Source organism: Ciconia boyciana, chromosome 1 (genome assembly GCF_034638445.1).
Source record: "Ciconia boyciana chromosome 1, ASM3463844v1, whole genome shotgun sequence".
Taxonomy (NCBI): Eukaryota; Metazoa; Chordata; class Aves; order Ciconiiformes; family Ciconiidae; genus Ciconia; species Ciconia boyciana.
This window is the reverse complement of record NC_132934.1, coordinates 35,154,097-35,172,457: the sequence shown is the minus strand read 5'-3', so window position 1 is coordinate 35,172,457 and position 18,361 is coordinate 35,154,097. Positions and strand designations below refer to the sequence as shown.

The following is an 18,361-nucleotide window of genomic DNA, read 5'->3' as shown; positions in this document are numbered from 1 at the left end:
AGCCCGGTGGCCACATTCCCATGTCTGACTTTGCCCTCCCGTACACATCACACAGCATAAATGGAGAAAAATGTGCAGTGTGACGCGGTAAACGTGGGGTGGATGAGGAGCCCAGCTTATAATAGGAGAGGAGAGGCTGGACAACAAACCCAGTCCTTTTTAATGTAGGACTAACTCAAAAGAAAGTACTTTGGATCAATTTATCAAATCAGACTAGTTTTCTTAAAGTCCCATCCAGAAGGAAGTAATGTATTTGTTGGCCACAGAAGATACCAGTTCTGCAGAAGCTGTTTACTCTGTCAAAAGTATTCTAATGGAAAGTCCCATGGTTGCTTTATATTCAAGCAATATTACTCAAGTGTTGTCTGTATCATGTGTTAGTTCTTTAACAATAATTTTCGTTGAACTTTAATACCAGGTGGCAATAATAATAATATCTACAAATTTGTTATTTTTGTAGTTATTAAGGGGGGACTGGCTGCAGAGGGATGAGGAGAAGTGGGGGGAGCAGATTAGTTACTTCTGTCATAACTCTGACAAAATCTAAAATGACATATGATCTCCATAAATGACAGAAGAAGGCAAAGTCCACAGACGTTCCCAGCAGCGCTTACAAATCCAAAAGAGACAAACCTCTTCTCTGTGCTCCTGCCTGTACAAATTGCCTGCGGGGTGTTTCGAGAGAGAGCTGCAATGTCTTTTTCAAACCGTTCACACTCTGCTGCCTGCGTTCAAGAGATGGGCTTTAAACAGACATGAAAAAAAAAAGCACACGCTCTGAATCAGGTTGAGATTTTATTCCATGAGGGTGAAACACCTACACGGTGAGCTTTGGAAAGTTAATTTTGGACCAGTCTATCTTAGAAGTGGTCGCTTTTCACTTCTTAAAACAGAGGAGGTTCAGCCATCCATTCCAACTGCATTAGTTAGTTAGTTAGCCATCTATTCCAACTGGTAAACCTGGCACAGTGTCTGTATTTTACAGCAAATTAGTGGCTGAAGTTAGTAGTTTAAGAAGTATAGGAGAAGCATATAGCTGGTTTGTATTGATATAAAGGAAGTCAAAGCAGACCAATGGGTAGGAGTCAAAGTTGCAACAAAACCAGCAAAAATGCTACATACATTTTGCCAGCTATGCCCGGATTTAAGGGATAAACTCAAAACGTGTGTGTAGTACACAAAATGTTAAAGACAGAGAGCCCAGTGTGTCAGCTGTGGAAGCCAAGTCAGCAGCATTACAACTACATGATTTTGGCACACACTTAGAAGCTGTGCTAGCATATATTGCTCGTAATTAGGCCACAACCCGGGTAGTACGGAAGTTTGATAGAGCTCTGTCTTTATGAGTTCATGGTTATATTACCAGCCTGAATACCTTTGGATGTACTCAAATGATGCACAGTCTTGAGTCACAATTTGAACTATACATCCCCAGCCAGTAGACGTTCCCAGCTGTGGGAAAGGAGCAGCAGTGCTGCTCTTTGTGTTCAGCGTATTGTTTGTCTGTTTTAATTTAAGAAGAGCCACGTTAATTTACCTACAGCAAAAAGGGTCTCTGACACTTGGTGACAGCCCCTGGTTAGGTATGTAACATGTACAATGGCTGATGCATTAGCCAGTGCAGCCTAAGAACCATCTGTGGATTAATGAAGATGCCAGGGACTTAATTGTGCATAAACCTTGAAAAGATGAAAAGCTGAAAGAATGCTCTATACAAACTAAAATGTTTGCTGAAGAGAGGAATCTGGGAGAAAATAACAGCTCATCCAAATCAGAAGTGTTGTAAATCCCAAGGATACCGACACAGCCGTAGGAGGCAAGTCTTGTTCTGGTGACGGAAAGTTCCTAAATGTGAATGTATCAAGGACACAGAAGAAGTAAAGGGTGCAGAGAAAGAAAAGCTGTTTATTCTGTGCTTCCCTGCACAGAAGTGTTTAATTTTGCAGTATGGTGAATTCAGCGTTGAGTTTTGAAAGACGCTTAAATGAAAATCCGGTAGCCCAGAGCGGTGCACCAACAGAGCACGTCACCCGGTTCAGAATGGTCCGGGCAGCACTGGCTGCATACGGCACCTCTTCCTCCTCTTAACTCCAGCCATACCGACCCTACGGTGGCAATTTAGGGTTTTGCAGGGTGCTGCAGTGTCACCCAACACTGAGGGGACAGACAGGGTCTTTTACAGATCCTTGGCAGAATGATGATGGCACTAGATTGTAGTTACGATTAAAGCTTTATTTTCTTAACAAGATATTAAGATTAGTATAGCACAGAATTTATTATTAGAATGGCACAGGATTTCTACAAGCAGAATCAATGTAGTACAACCTATAAGTAGCATAATACAGAATTTGTTATACAACTTAACTTAAAATTTCTAATCACCTGGACCCTCTGCAGATCGGGTCAAATCTTAATACATGGTTTGCTGTATCAATATAACAGTCATAATCTAGACTTGAAAATCATATAAAAGAAGATGAGTCACCTCCTCAGTCCTCGGAGGAAGCAGAGGACGGTGGGGGTGTCCCTGGCCATTGGGGGTCCCGGGTCTCGCTGTCCAGCAGCAGCTCTGGTCCAGGTTCCCCACGTAGGACTTCTAACTGCTTGATTTTGTGGACAGTGCTCTGGGTGCTGTTAGGCTTCCCTGCTCTGTGGTGGGGCCATCACCACCACCGGGGGGGCCGGGTGCCTGGGACCTTCAGGGCTGGCAAGGAAGGGAGTAATCAGCCTGGTGCCCAGGAGTCTTGAGGCCGATAGGGAGGGGAAGAAGAAATCTGTTTGGTTTGTCTACTTGATTCACAGGACCTTCAGGGCCTGATAATGAGGGAAAGGGATTGAATACATGACCCTCTCAGTCACAGAGAATGGCTGCTTGCCTCATAAAATGGTGTTAGTTATGCAAACCACGTTAGCAGGCATCGGGAGCAGGTGGTACCGGTCACACATACCTCTGCAGGACACCTGGAGAAGTATCCTCTTAGTGTCGGTGCAAACAAATTACTTGCCTGTCCACAAAACTGATGCTTCTTCTTTAGTAAATCTCCTAAAAGACCATTCTGTATATACACATTTATTCTGATCTTGTGCTAGTGTTGCCTTTATCGATGCCCAATGTATGCTGGTATCAGTGAAGCATAATCTGGCTCATTAAAATAGTTATGAGTTTGACCTCTTTTCGCATACAGTTTTCATACATTGCGTATTTTGTAATCACATGTTGCTCATGGAGTTAATGCGTTCGCATTTTCTAAACGCTGGAAATAAATCCTCTGATTTCTTTCAGCAAGTTTATTTCGGATCGAGAAAGCAGAAGAAGTCTCACAAACAGCCACCTGGAGAAGAAGAAATGCGATGAATATGTAAGTCTCTCTTGCTGTTCTTTTCCCTGTCAAAATGAACTATATGTTGTGGATATGAAGGGCCTTTAGACATGGTCTTCAGAAGTGCTGGGCACACATAATTATAATTGAAATTCAGGTTCCAGTAGGAACTGCCTGTGCTCAGCACTTAAAAAAACCCCAAAAACAAAAAACCCAAGCATTTTGGTCGAGTTGAGGCAAGGGAATCCCTCTGGCTCGTGTTAGGCAGGAAGTCCTGGTGGTTCCTTATGGCCTTACAATATATAAATCATGCGCCTAAGGTGTTTCATAGGCGTAGTGAAAGATGGGGTTTAAAATTGAAAGTATAGTATGAATTGTGTATTGCCTATACCATTTACGTCAGTTTACGAAATCTATAGGACAGCAATCAGAGCGTAGGTGTGATAGGGTTCAGTGACGCTTTTTCCTCTTTCAAACCAATTTTTATTAAGTTGTTTCCATAGCAGTAGTTACTTCTGTCTGATATATCACAAAACATGGAGTTTGAAGCATAGATGTATTGCCCTGCTTCATTCCAAGCTGTTGCTGACACATCTGTCTTTACTTCTCCAGATCCCGGGAACTACTTCACTGGGGATGTCTGTCTTCAACCTCAGCAATGCGATTATGGGCAGTGGGATTTTGGGTCTCGCTTTTGCCTTGGCCAACACGGGAATTCTCCTTTTTCTGTAAGTATTAGTGTGGTGAGTAGCTGATCCCTGTGCAGTTTCACTGCGTTTAAAGAACGTGTGCGCTGCCAGTAAGTGGAGGGATTTATAGTCCATCTGTAATCAAGTACAGCATTCAAGCCTGAAAATGTTAGCCACAAGTTTCGGACATTTTTTTTCAGTCAGATTTTTTGGGGGGAAAAGCCAGTACTTGTAATGCTAGAGCAAATTAAGTCCATGTTATTTACTGCTGACCTGAGCCTCGCCAGGGATTTTTCTTATGGTCCACAAGCTACGCATACATCAGAAATATTCAATAGTAATAGTTGCACTGGGATAGTACCTAGTTCTTACGTGTGTCACAGGATCTCCAGAGATTTCGTCAAAGCATGGTGCAATAACTACTTTTTTTTTAACCAAGAAAAAGAATATTTATATTCCTTTATATGTTACATATAATATTTTCATCTCACTCCCACAGTTTCTTCAGTTTCTTATGTGAGAGTTCTTGAGAGCCAACATAAATATAGCCAAGATTTTAGTATAAAAAAAGAGTTGAGGTAGAGTACTTAACTCCAGCAAAAAAGAGGCATTTTGTAAAGGAGAATTTTATAGTTTAAAAATGAAACGGTGCCAGTGAATGAGTAAGACACAGTGTTATTCTGTGTTATTCTGGATCGCAGTATGAGACGTTTCATTGTGAAAAGTGATTGTTAAGAAATCAGTTGGGAATTGTGTGCAGATTTCAGTGATAAATGTTCATTGAGGGAAGAAATACAATAATTTACAATCTTTGAGAACTGTTCAACACGGTTATTGAGTTTACAGATTACTCTAAAGACGTGTCATTTCTTGAATGTCAAATCTAAAAATCTAGAACTTCTGTTATTTCTTAGGGTTTTGAGAAATATATAATATGAGCCCTGTATATAGCAGAGTGGATGGCCAAAGTGGTACGTATAGCTATCTGCTCTGGGGTTTTGTGCCAGAATAGCTACATCCATGCTGCTAGCTTACAGTGTGCTGTGGTTGGGTAAAATCTAGGAATAATCCAAGGAGTTAATCCATTTACATTAAGAATGTACAAAGTCTCATAATTGTGTTGTCACTAAGCTAGGCTATAAAGTAGCTGGACTCTAATTTAGGTCTTTCTTATGCAGAGGGGTTGAGTTTATTTTATTTTTGCTGCTTTTTCTACCCAGTACTCTAACCTGTGTGGGATACTCCACCCGTGCTCTGACAAGCACACCTCTGAGGGCACAGACTGGTGGTTGCACAAACTGCTATAACCAGACAGGAAAAAAAAAGTTACCTCTCTTCAGCCTTGTTACCTCTTCTGTGATAATAGTGTCTGAGCCAAGGAGCACCCTCCATTTCTCCTTACTGCTTTAGTTTTCTGTAATCTCGTCCTCTTTTCATTCTTTCAGCAGTTTTTCATGAGGGTTAAGTGAAATGTGAAATGTGTTTGCTCTAAAGGATGTAAAAAGGCAGTTTCTTTTAAGTGAAGTAGATCAGACCAGTGATGTGAACATCAGAGAAACTTCTAACAACGTGTGATGGTGACTGGGCTCGTCTTGGCCCGAGTCATGAGTGTATAGATCTGTACCACCACATTGTACGAAAAAATGCCAAACCTGAATGTAGAGATTTTATACACAAATAACAGCATTATTCTCTACAGAATTAACTGTGTGTATTTAAAAGTGGATGATTGTTTTTGTTAGCTTTATAATGCCTTTAGATCTGTTGGCCTGGAGATAGACCAGCCCGCTGAGATCAAAGGTAAGGAAGCTAGCAGGACCTAACTGACCAGGTTAGCAGAGCTTTCCCCTTTGAAGCCTGGAGATACAGGATCCTCATGTGGTGTCTGTAGTTATGCCTGAAAGTTGAACTGCTTTAAATGTTCTTTTATCATGTAATAATCTCAGAGTTAAATGTAGTCTATTAGTGTTAGATTTTTTTCTCACGCTCTCATTCAGTGCATTTTTCCCATAAATGTATAGTTCTGCTGTTGCTATCACAGGTAGATCTTAGAACCATTTCTGCTTTACAAGTGATTAAAGATAGAGTCCTAGCAATACTTTCATTGCTTTTTGCACATGAGAAAGCACTTAAATTCATTGCTCTTGAGTAGCACAGTTCTGGAAAGTTTCTAGGTTGCTTTATCCAGTATTGGCATGCACTGTCTCTGAAAAGTACAAAGCAGAGGCAGAAAAATTAAAGGAGCATTTTCAGTGCTAACAAAGCAGACCCAGCCTGATCTCCACTCTCACAGCTTTTACACTCCTGCAGTGTGAAGTGTGCACTGCCACGCACACCTGGATCAGTTCAGATCCTATATTCTTGGCATAAGACATGCAAAATAAACATGGCAATGAGTATATATTCTCACATCCTATTTGCATAAGTTAGTGCTGTAGCAGTGTTATGCTTTTTAGGCAAAAAACTGAGGAAGAAACTCAGAGGAACTTAATCCCAGTATTGCTGATAACTACAGCCTAGACCAAAGAAGAGCATCCTTTCCTGTATGCAAAAGGGGAGAAAATCTTGCTGCAGAAAGATGGCACAAAAGGCTCGGGAAGTAAGAGATGGGCCAGGCCACCTAGGGATGGCAGGAGCACTCATGGCTAGCTCACCCTGCTTGTGGTTTCATCCTGGAGACCCAGCACCGGAGTGATGGATTGCGTTGCAGAGACATACAAGCTGGCCAAGTGCAAGCTGCCTTCAGCCACATTTAGCTCGGTGCTGCACGTGATCTGAAAAACCTTGCTGACGCACAGGGCTTGTTAGATGAGGTATAGCATGAGATTACAGCTGAAGTTTCACACTGCTTTCTGCAGCTGCTTCTGCTAGGGTAAACTGGAAGCAGTCACGAAGCCACAGCCTAACTCCTTCAGAGGTTTAGGGCGGGCTGGCAGACCGGCCCTCTGGGAGGCCATACGGTGGCAAAGCCCATGCTCTGCCATGGTCTTCTGCACCCGATACCTTATGAGGGTTCAGAGCTGTTCTGTGCAATAAGGCAGGTGACTGCACGAGCCTCACAGGTCTTCTGGCCCCAAAGCCTGGGACTTCACAGGGGGCTGGGGACAACACGTGTTTCAGCTGACCTGGTAATGTGGCAGCTGGGAGCAAACAGCAGTGGCATCGCAGGAACAGGTTGTTCTTCCCAGCACTGTATCAGTTCCCCTAAACGGTTTATTCTGGATTTGTTGGGGGGAGGTGACTTTTGCATGTGCCGGTTTCTCGCATAGCTGCCAGCACTTCTTTAAAAGCAGGCAAAATAAAAATTCGGGGAGTGCTTTTGGGACTGCAGCGCAAGCTCCCCTGCTTCTGTTTTGAATTTGTGCAGAGCGAGTGGCATGGACATTTTCATTCCTTTCCAAGGGGTGGTTCTGGCGCAAATATCCCTGTCCATACCACGGTCCTAACACAAACAAGTTTTTCATACAGTGCTAATGAAAATGCCAAGTGTCTCTGTAAGAACCCTATGGAGAGCTAAGGACAACAGATCAGATAAATACCTGGCTGCTTGGGAGTGTTATTTTTACTGCTGCAAAGACTCCATGAGCTCAGTGCCTGAAAAACGGGAGCTTTTAGTATTAAAATAGACTTGATGCTGGCATGTGGAGCTGGAGCCTTTTGGGGCTGGGAGTGAGTCAGCCCAGCAGCCCAGCGCAGGGGCTGTGAGCACCATGCCTCCAGGCAGACAGGGCAGGGCGGCTTTGCAGGGAACGAGGGCAGGAGCAGGGCTTAGCAAGTCTGTAAAAAATGGAGCAGAGTGACCTCAGCCAATGCAATCTCCCTTCCCTTCTCCACCTCCTCAAGGAGAAACAACACCCTTTGGGCTGTACAAAGAGTGTGTTGTTATTGTCAGCCATTATACTTTGCTGGCAAACGAGCAGTTCTTCTTATCACCTCTCTGTGTTTCTCCCTGCTCCTCTGGCCCCAAGAAACTTGTGGGTCATTATTTGGCACTAAAGTATTTCTAGTTTAAAATAATAAAAAAGTGGGGGCAGGAGGCTTCTCATCCTGTTCTTTCTATGTAGTCCTATGAAAAAGATGTGTTGCTGCCTATCTACGGCAGCAGCTTGTTTTCTGTTAAATTTTAGGCTTGTTTTTCTTGGTGTCCTGAGGGTAGTTGTCATAATAAAGAAAGGAATTGCCAACAGATTGTCTGAATGCTCTTCACGCACATCATGAAAACATCATCAGGTCTTTGTGTGTCAGAGTGTTGGAGGGGAAGGCACACATGGTGCTTGGCTTAAAGACATAGAGCAATGAGCAAATGTGTTTTTATGCACTTAGCCCCCGGCACTGACTAATTATCATTTGTGCCAGCAAGTTTCCTACACAAACAGTTTGGTCATTACTTCCTGCAATTCTTCTACATGAAGTCAAATCATGGATCACGGCAGACCAGGAGTGACATCAGTGAGGGAACACCAGTCCCCACCTGGACCAAATATAAGCCTTTGGTTTCTGCCTTTATGCCCAAGGGAAGCCAGTCGAGCCTTAATTTCCCTCCTCTTCCGCCTCCTTGGGCACTGGGAGGCACATAAAAAGCCCTTTGGGCACCCCTTTGGTAGCATATGAAACATGTCCTGGGAAAAGATGCTTCCATTTGGTATGGAAGTCTTTAAATAGAGGACTTCCCTTTGAAATTTTTACTCTGCTTCCAGGAAAAAACCTTTAGAGTGGGTGGTGAGGGACATACCTGGCTCATCCCTGCTCTGATTAAATCTTAATTCCTACCTGAAAAGACATCTTTATTCTTGCTTCTTTCAGTTTTTGGGGTGTAACTCACTAACAGGCTGCGCTCTGCAGCTCTGCTAAGTTTTACTTGGTTGAATCTCTGCATGCAGGGCTTTCTACCTCCACGGTAGTGTGGTGGAACTGCAAAAAGCATGTGAATCACATGTATTTTTAGGGCTTTTTGCATTGTCAGAAGAGTATAAAAATTACCTCAGAGTCAACGGGAATATGACCCGACGTGAAATATTGCAATGTTAGAGCTCAGCTCTTACAGTAAGCTTTATTTTCCATTCTTTTGTAGGCTGCTTTTGGTTTCAGTGACACTGCTGTCTATTTATTCAATATATCTCCTGTTGGTGTGTTCAAAGGAAACAGGTAATTTAAGATGTTATTATACCATTTGAGTAGAATTGTAAAGAACAAGAGGTGAAAAGTGCTCAAGTAAGGCCAGGTGCTTCTATCACTTTGCGGACACAATAGAAAGGCCTAACACATTTTGGGTCAGAAGCTCAGAATTAACAAGACTGTATGTCATGGCAATGGAGAACAGCATCTGACCATCACTATAAAGAGAAAAACTTAACGACATAGAGTGAATTCTGCTACTGTGAAATGTTGTCTTCAGTGAGCTAGAAGGAACAGCTCATATAGTTTCTTTGCATTACAAAACCAATTGCAAATGAAATATAATGAATCTTTGCCTATGATGAAGCTTACTTGGAAATACAGTTTGTCCTTAATGGTTGGTGTGAAATTCCTGATAGCCTTTGTGGTGTAGTAGGAGGTTCCCTAGAAGAAAATAAAAGGGAACAGTTCCTCCACAGAGAGAAGTGTATCTGTAAGCAAAATATATTCTAAACGGAGAAATTAGGAGTTACCTACAGTGTTAAATGTCACTGTGCTCTGAAGTCCAAGAGTCTCTTTCCTTGACTAACAATCTCTGAAGCCAGATTTTAAAAAATTATCTGTGCACAAGATATTAAATTATTAATAATATAATATGTTTTATATTATATATTTTAATATATTTTACAATATATTAATAAATATAAATAGATATTACAGATGTTACAATATCTTTAATATTTTAATATGTAATTTGGACATACATGAGTTACTGTGATAGCATGTATAATGGCAGCAACTGCCTATTTAAATTAGATACGTATGCCTAATTGTGGACATATTTGTGCCCTGTTAGTTCCCAAAATCTAAGCCCTGGTTTCTATGCTGCTGGTACATTTAAGCTCAAGCTTATTGCTTATACAAGCTTCAAAGCAGAAATGTCAGCTATAAGGAACTATAGAGAAAATCAAACAATGGGATGCATTTTAAAAATCGTCTGTACAGTGTTAACATCTGCAGTATTTCTGTTCTTATGTATCTCACCATCTTCGCAATGTCAAGTCTTTTTCTCAGCCTAAATCACAGCCAAGGAAAAAAACATTTAACAGAAACACAAACCAATTAATAGAGGAATTTCTCAAGCTTGACAGATATTTAAAAAGAAGTTTTAGTTGTAATTTACACCTTTCCCTGCTTTTACCAAAAACAATACCACACTGAGAATTCACAAGTTAAGGTTTCATCATTAGAAATTGTAAATCATCCTGTAAACCAGTGTCTGCCCTCATTTGGATTGTTTAGTCAAAGCAAGCGAAATTGCAGAATCACGGGACTGTGTCTGCTGTGGCCAGGCTGCCAGTGCTGACTTGTGGATCCTGCTGTACCGAGTTTTGTCTGGAGAGGAGGCTTTCTACATCACTCTCATTGCGGGCACAAACCTAATACACCAGGATGGGGGTACCAGAACTTAACATGTCACTAGGTGTATAGACAGACTCATTACAGGGGTGTAATAGCCTCATTAAGAGCTTCAATTTCAAAAGTGACTGGTAGCCAATGATAACATCTATAGACGTCAAGAAAACATTCCTACATAAATTTCAGCCCTAGTAATTACAAGAGAGCTCTCTATTTACTTGCAAAGGGCAGATATGGCTGCACAGATGGGTGGTTAGCTGAGAAGGAATCATAAGCGTTTTGTCTCAACAGCTTTTGCTGGTGTATTTGTTACCTTTCTCCTCATGTTTTTTTCACGCAGGCTGCATGGTGTATGAAAAGCTGGGTGAGCAGGTCTTCGGTACCCCAGGGAAAATGATTGTCTTTGGATCTACATCTCTCCAGAACGTTGGAGGTAAAGGAGATGAGGGGTTTTGAAAAACAAAACCCAGGAACATCTTAATAATGTTACAGCTACAAACCAGTCAGGTTCCTCCTTCTCTCAGTGACATCTTGGGATCTTCATGCTCCTCAGTATAGCTGTGGCTAACACTTTGCATGCAGGCCTTTAAAAATGCTGTGTTCCTGAATGATCAGTAGTTTACAGCCAGTTATAGTTTGGTGTCTTCTATCATCAAAGGCTGATGTGGGAACAGGTTCAGGATGCTTCTCTGTACTTATTCCACAAAATATCTTATCCATTTTCTAAACTGACTTCCTTCTTCTTCCAGCAATGTTGAGCTATCTCTTCATAGTCAAAAATGAGCTGCCTTCTGCCATAAAGTTTCTAATGGGAAAAGAAGAATCTTTTTCGTAAGTTGAATTAATTTTGGTGATTAGATTATAGAATTTAACATTGTGTAGATAAGTTTAAGCATATGTTTATAAAAGCTCGTAAGTATTGGATACTCTTTAGGTTTGTCAAAGTAGATTTTCACAGGAATATCTCAGAGGGTTAATAAAAACCAAGACAACTTTGGAAAGGAAAAGAAGATGGATAGGAAATGAAAGGTTAAGTCATCAGCAGTTACTCTCTTCACACACCAGATTTTCATGCAGAATTGTGATTTATACAAACCTCTTATCATAGGATCCAATCTTTTACAGTGTTAGGCAACACTTGAAGATATTGGGAACAATGCATGTTTAAGATATTATGTATTTCCCTGCGTTCTTAGCGTCTTACAGGATTTTGCTCCTGAAGCACTATCCATAGTATGAAATTCTTCGACACTAGCATATGACAACAGCAGAATATTGTGCTTAGATTTCTGCCGCTTATCACTCCTTGACATTTACCAACTTCTTTAATAGAGGGGTAGTATTTCTTTACAGTGGTAAATATCCTTTGCACTGGGTTATATGGTGTGCTGTAGTGCACGAGAAGAAGGTAGAGATCCCTTTCCTCGGGCTTTCATACTAAATTGGACCGAGCAGTGGAAACAGGTCATACAGAACGTCACTAATGCTCTCCCTTCTCCCCTTTCTTGCTTTCCAGCAGCATTCAAAGCACTTTGCTAGAAGGAGATACAGCCTTGGGCTGGCTAGTGCGTGCCAGCCCACAGGAGCCTGGTTTGCCGCTCCAGGCACGTGCCCGGGTGGTTTAGCAAACGAATTGAGGTGGCCCCCGCCTGCCCCACTGTACTGTATGTGTGGCCCTTTGCATGATCTTTCCTCATCTTGGCAGGGTGGCTTATATCAGGTTATGGAGGGTGTTGTTCTGCCTCTCAGTCCCACTCACTGATCTCAGCAGTAGGGTGATACTTTGTCTAGTGACTATGAAAATCTGCTGTATCTGAGTCAGAGCAGTGCCATGTTTTAAGGGCTGGATACTTAATGAGACTACAAAGTTCAGATCTGGCCCCCATCTCTCCTTTTGTAGGAGCTTGTAGGGTAAGCAGACCAAAGATAGTTCTGTAACTGCAGCAATCAAAGAGGATGACTGACTGTGAGGAAAACCAGAGAGGGTTTAAGGTGTGCTCATGGCAGGTTCTTTTTTAATGTTTTATACAGGGCATGGTACGTGGATGGGCGGATTCTTGTTGTCACAGTGACGTTTGGTATAATCCTCCCTTTGTGTCTCCTTAAGAACTTAGGTAAGATGCAAATGCCATTGTGGGAATAAAATAAAGGAGCCCAGACATCATGCCACTGACAGCCACGCTGGCAACTCAACTATAATAAAAAAAATGTGCTCTCATTGTAATCTAAGCAGCCTCCCTGGTCCAGGAATAAACTGTGTTTTGAGCATCTTGGAACAAGTAGGCCTAAATTGTCACAGCGGTTGAACTCAGTATACACCAGCTTCATCCATACAATTGTGGAAACTGATTTAAAAAATTATAGTTAAGAGGGTATTCATTTCATAAGGCAATTCTATTTTATGTGTAGCCTGTAAAAATAAGTTCACAAATTGTGAGATTACAAAAAATAACTTATTTTTCTATCAGCATCGAAATTTTTAGTGGTGAGATTAATTGGAGGTATTGGACTTTGAAGTAAGATGTGTATAGAGGATTGCATTTTCAAATGTGTTTGAGTCCACAGAGATGCCAGTAGGTACACAATGTATTTTTTTTAAAACCATGTAACAGGTTTTGGCAATGAAGTCCTGTTGGGATCTTCCTTTTGGGAAAATAACCCATACTCAGGTGACGTGGCTTGTATCAGGGAATCTGGGTCACGTTCTGATTGCAATTGCACATTTTTAGATTTGTTTCAATTATCACGGCCCCTTTCAACAGTAAAATTAGTAAAACTGCCGAAAAGGTGACTCTCGGGAAGTCAAACTGGTCACAGCAAAGCTCAGGTCTATCTGAAAGCCGGGAGGATTGCGACCTGGGAGACTCCCACACCAACAGGACATGCTTTTGTCCTTCCCAGGAGCTCACGATGCATATTAAATGTATAATACATTTAAACTTTCCATGAAACAGCAAAAAAAGAAGTAAAAACCAAGATATGGCTAATAAAATAATTTTGTATGAGATTTTCTTTTAAATTCTTTCAGGGTATCTTGGCTATACCAGTGGATTTTCATTAAGCTGCATGGTGTTTTTCCTGATAGTGGTAAGTTCGGCTTGCTTTCTTTGTTGCATGAGAGTCACTTGATAGGATATTCATAACTTCTCTGATGTTTTAATTTTAATTTGCTTTTTATTATTATTTTTAGCAATTAGCTGTCTTCCACTCTCATTCTAGGTTATTTACAAGAAGTTTCAAATTCCCTGTGGCGGATCGGAGCTAAATGCAACAGCATCTATCCTATCAAATAGCTCAGCACATGAACATATGTGTAAGCCAAAGTATGTTATCTTTAATTCCAAGGTATGTTTCTTTTTATAATACTTATTTTTAATTCACATAATATATGCACCTACACCCCGTGTTCTTAATACGATCAGCACCACGTAGGGCCTGATTCTCCATGCTTCCACTCGTGCTCCAATGGTGAACGCACAATGGGTCTCCTTGCCCAGTCTTACGGAGATGCCATGTTGAATGTACCTCCTCGCGGTCTGCTCTGCCCCGGTAGCAGATGTGCTAAGGCTGTGAGCCCGAGCTACCACCGGACAACAAATGCTTTCTTTGGGAGAGTTTTCCTTTCCACTGCTTCTTACTATCCTTGCTGCAACTGCGCCTTTAGGCTGTAGTTCAGCAGAGACTGAGTAAGCCATTCCTGCATCCAAAGCCCAGAAGTAATCCCTCTGTCCTTCTGCACACAAACCACTTCTTTGTGACAGGGTACGTGTTTCTGTAGCCATATGGTGAACTGGATCGGGAAAAGGATACAGTTGAAAGCTAATCCAGCAAAAATTTGATTGCCTTTCAGCTGGATGCTTTCCTGCATCGCCACACAGCTGCAGGAAAAGTTGTGCCAAGAGAATGCGAAAGAGCAACTGGCTGTAGCTGTGGGAGCGGGGGGATTGCTCCTGTCAGCTGTGCTGGGGCACAGTGCTTGCTCGTCAGCACCTTGTCCAGCAGCGCAGGGTCCTCAGGGTGTCGCGGTCGCGTTCATAGGGAACGCGCATGTGCATATAGCGTTTTTTTAAAATTCATCCTACCAGCTTCAGCTGAAGAAGCCCATCTGAGCACTTTTCTTTAGTTGAGGGTAGCCATCAGCCCAGATCTGATGTGACTGACCAAGAGTTAATTAACTTGATGTGCACTAGCAGCTTAGGCGTAGGTATATTTTAGATAGCATTGAAGGGCAGTCTTGTTCTCCTGCAGTAAGTGTCAGCGTTTGCCTCGGAGTCGATGGAGGCACATCAGAAGGATCGGTCCATCTGAACCAGGCACGCTGGAGCTGAACTCTAGAGATTTCCCCTCGGGGCTAGCAGTTTGCCAATCAATTTAGCAGCTTTGGTGTGTGAGAGGAGAGACAGTTTCACAGAATCAGAGGATGGTTGAGGTTGGAAGGGCCCTCTGGAGGTCATCTGGTCCAACCCCCCTGCTCATGCAGGGCCACCTGGAGCCGGTTGCCCAGGACCATGTCCAGGCTACTTCTGAATATCTCCAGGGATGGAGACTCCACAACAGTAGCATGCTGTGAGTGAGGGAGAGGAGGTGGCACAGGCCTGGGTGAGGAAGGACTGCTGAAGAGCAACCAGTGTAGTTACTGAATCTGTCGGGCCTGGGGCGTACCCCGGGATGGCTTCTGTGGGAGGGGGATGCCTGTGGCCAGCACAAGCAGGTCTCCGAGGGCCAGGGAGAGCCGCATGTAGGGATGGACTCATTTTGTGCTCACAGGAGGACCTGTTTTTCGTGTGATCTCTGCTCGTACCCGTTCCCTGGGGAGAATGGAAGCGCTTGGGCGCTGAGATAATCTGTGAAGTTTGGCTGTACGCTAGGGACTGAAACCGGCTCAGGTTTTTGGTGGAGAAGGGGGTGAGGTCCCCCCCGGAGGCCTCCTGTGCTTCCTGGTGACGTAACGGTCTCTCTCTTTCCCCAAGGAAAAGCATGCTCCCTCCACAGCCCTCCTAGCCCTTTTGTTGGCCTGGGAAATGAAGGGACTCAGTCTGGTACCTTGAAATATCCATTTATTTGTAAGTTCTGCATTCCTCTTCTCTTTTCTTACAGTCTGGATATGGGCTTCCTCTTCAGGACTTCAGCCTTAGCACCACGGGTGCGCACCCCTCTCCATGCCAAGGCAGGGTAGCGTAGCGGTGACCCACCATACGTCCCTTTTACGCGTGACGGTGTGCTAGTCACGCTGGCAGTAGCTGGGCAGGGAAACCCATCCCAGGGAGCAAAGCCAGCGGCCGTGTGGCGTCCAGCGCTGCACTGTGCGAGCAGAGTCTGGACTGTGTTCGCATGACCAACGCGAAGACTTTGTCTTCCTGTTGCAAGAGCACTGCTCTCCGTATTTCATTAAATACATGCTAATTGACAGGTCTTCTGCCTTCTCTGAAGGCTCTCAACATTCGGTTGAAGAGTCCAGAGAGTTGGGAGCTGAGGTAGTTGAACACGGATCATTTCTTCACACCGCTGGGGGAAATACTTCTTCTTAACTTCTTTTCTGAAATTCTCTCCGAACAGACCGTGTACGCTTTGCCCACCATTGCTTTTGCGTTTGTGTGCCACCCGTCAGTCCTCCCGATTTACAGTGAACTTAAAGAGTAAGCCTTTCTCTTTTTTTTTTTTTCCCCAGTTAATTGTTTTGAACCGCTTTGCATGGAAAATGTTAGCGCAGAGGTGCTCTGAGTCATTCGTGCCATTTGGAGGAGATGTGCTTTAATAACACCCAACAAGCCAACGAGCGTGGCTGTCAGCTAGGAAGTCTGGCCTCCCAGGCGTGCCGCTGGGGCGGGGGTGAGGGAGGCTGAGGATAATGCAATACTTTGGGAGTTTTCTCTGGAAGTACATGGCAGCCTGGGGAGAGCCAAGTTGTGCCGGTCGTTATTTGGCATAGGAGAGAGGCGTGTGTTCAGCTAACGGTGTTTGTTCCAATGCAACAAAAAATCTGTTGCGATACCAGGAAAAAAATGTACTTTCAGCCTTGCCTGCACTAAAAGACCTTTGCCAGTACAGCTGTCTCGCTGACGCCTCCGGCTGGGCAGAGCTGTGGGGAGCTGGAGACCGGCCGTGCTGCGGCATCGCTGGCAGCCCTGGGGGGCTGCAGTGGGGTCCTGGGCCATGGGGGGAGCCCCAGGGGAGAGGCTGGGGTCAGCCAGACCCGTGGGTGCCCTCAGGTCCCCATCACTCACTGGGTGCTTTGAGTTTCAAGGGACTCCAGCAGGTTCCCAGGTGCCTATATAGGGCATCCCTATGTGGATTTAAAAGCCTAACTTCAGGTACCAGAGTGGGAATATTTCAGAACAAATATCTAAAAATGAAATGTTTGCACTTAACCTATTTTACAGGTCTACAGTGGTCTGCATACATTCATTATTTTCTACCCATGAGGACACAAATGTTTCTCTGCAAACATTCAGAATGTTTTTTTTTCCCTGTGTATAATTTTACTCTTCCTTTATTTTGGCCTTTTAATTTAATTACTGAAGTGTTTAAGGGCTGTCTCTCTCCACTTGGCTACACCCTTCCACTCTGTTTAGGCGGGTATGGCTGGAAAGCAGAGCCACAGGGCGGTCCCACCATTTCTTGACTTAAGCCCCGAGTAGGGTCTGGTTCCCTTGTCCTTCTTTTCCTTGTGCAGCTGTCAATGAATTCCTGTTTTAAATGAAAATGCATTCATGAGTCTCCCCAGAATTACTGTGTTTATGCAAAGACTTAATAAATTTTTAAACAGCTATTGAAAAATCCAGCCCAACCATTTTTATGTGTTCTTTTCTTCTTTCTCCAGCCGTTCACAGAAAAAAATGCAGTTGGTTTCAAATATCTCATTTTTTGCCATGTTTGTGATGTACTTTATGACTGCCATATTTGGCTATTTGACTTTCTACGGTAAGTATGCAGTTCTTTACTGATCAAAGTAGAAAGGGAATACAGGTGAAATCAATAGCATATCCCAGCTGGAAAGGAAACTGCCATCCACTTATATTAAAATACTTTTTCAAATCATTTTCCTTAACATTTTCATATTGAAGGTACACATCCTTTCATTCTTTCCCCCGTGGATGAAAAGCACAAGTTAAACTAGTATTTACAAAAGGTGCATTCAAAATACAAGGGAGAGATTTGTTTAACAGAATTGGGGATTAGCTGGGCCCCGCTAAGATTTTCATTCTGAGGTCTTCACCTGAATGTTGTGTACATTGGTAATGACTGAAGCGTGCATATCTGTATAAAATGAGACAGATTTGAGAGCAGGTCCTAGGAAATGGGTATCAAATCAGCCATCACAGCTTTTTCATTTTTTTATTGACGCTTTCATCGTAGAGGTGAAGGACCAAATGTTTTCCCTGTGTCCCTAGAGCTGACCCTGTCAGGTCTTGATTAAACAGATTGGCAGTAAAGGTGGGGAAGCTTCGAGTGTTGTCCCAGCTCAGCTGCCAAAGGATGGTTATTTCAGTGTTTGAGACTTGCACCCTGTCTCTTTTCATGCGTATCAATTCACTTAAAGAAACAAACAAATCATGTTATACCACTAAAGGATACAACATGTGTGCCCTAAAGGCACAATTATTAAGTAAAGTAGGATAAAATATGAATGTTGCCCAGGAAGCTACTCCCATGTTCCAGTATAATGGGAATATTGAAAAGTAGTGTCTTTTTCCATGGATCTTTAAGGGGTTGCAAGACAGATGATAAAACTGATGTTTGCCTTTTACCTCAGTCACGAAAAGGTCATCAGTCTCCTCCACCCTATTCCAAGTGACCTTTTGTCGTGGTTTGTTACAA

General features: G+C 43.0%; 1 protein-coding gene across 2 annotated transcripts in view; it reads left to right on the top strand.

Annotated features, from left to right (window-relative positions):
- Positions 1-18,361, top strand: part of SLC38A1 (solute carrier family 38 member 1) — a 42,522-nt gene that overhangs the window by 13,439 nt on the left and 10,722 nt on the right. For both annotated transcript variants that reach the window (XR_012042667.1, XM_072862475.1), the window contains exons 3-12: positions 3,284-3,359; positions 3,933-4,048; positions 9,081-9,154; positions 10,884-10,976; positions 11,293-11,374; positions 12,575-12,657; positions 13,572-13,630; positions 13,763-13,888; positions 16,100-16,179; positions 17,364-17,464. Coding sequence is in view for 1 of the 2 variants with exons in the window: in XM_072862475.1 (XP_072718576.1) it covers positions 3,284-3,359; positions 3,933-4,048; positions 9,081-9,154; positions 10,884-10,976; positions 11,293-11,374; positions 12,575-12,657; positions 13,572-13,630; positions 13,763-13,888; positions 16,100-16,179; positions 17,364-17,464 (890 nt within the window). In the remaining variant the exon portion in view is untranslated. The remainder of the gene's footprint in view (positions 1-3,283; positions 3,360-3,932; positions 4,049-9,080; positions 9,155-10,883; positions 10,977-11,292; positions 11,375-12,574; positions 12,658-13,571; positions 13,631-13,762; positions 13,889-16,099; positions 16,180-17,363; positions 17,465-18,361) is intronic.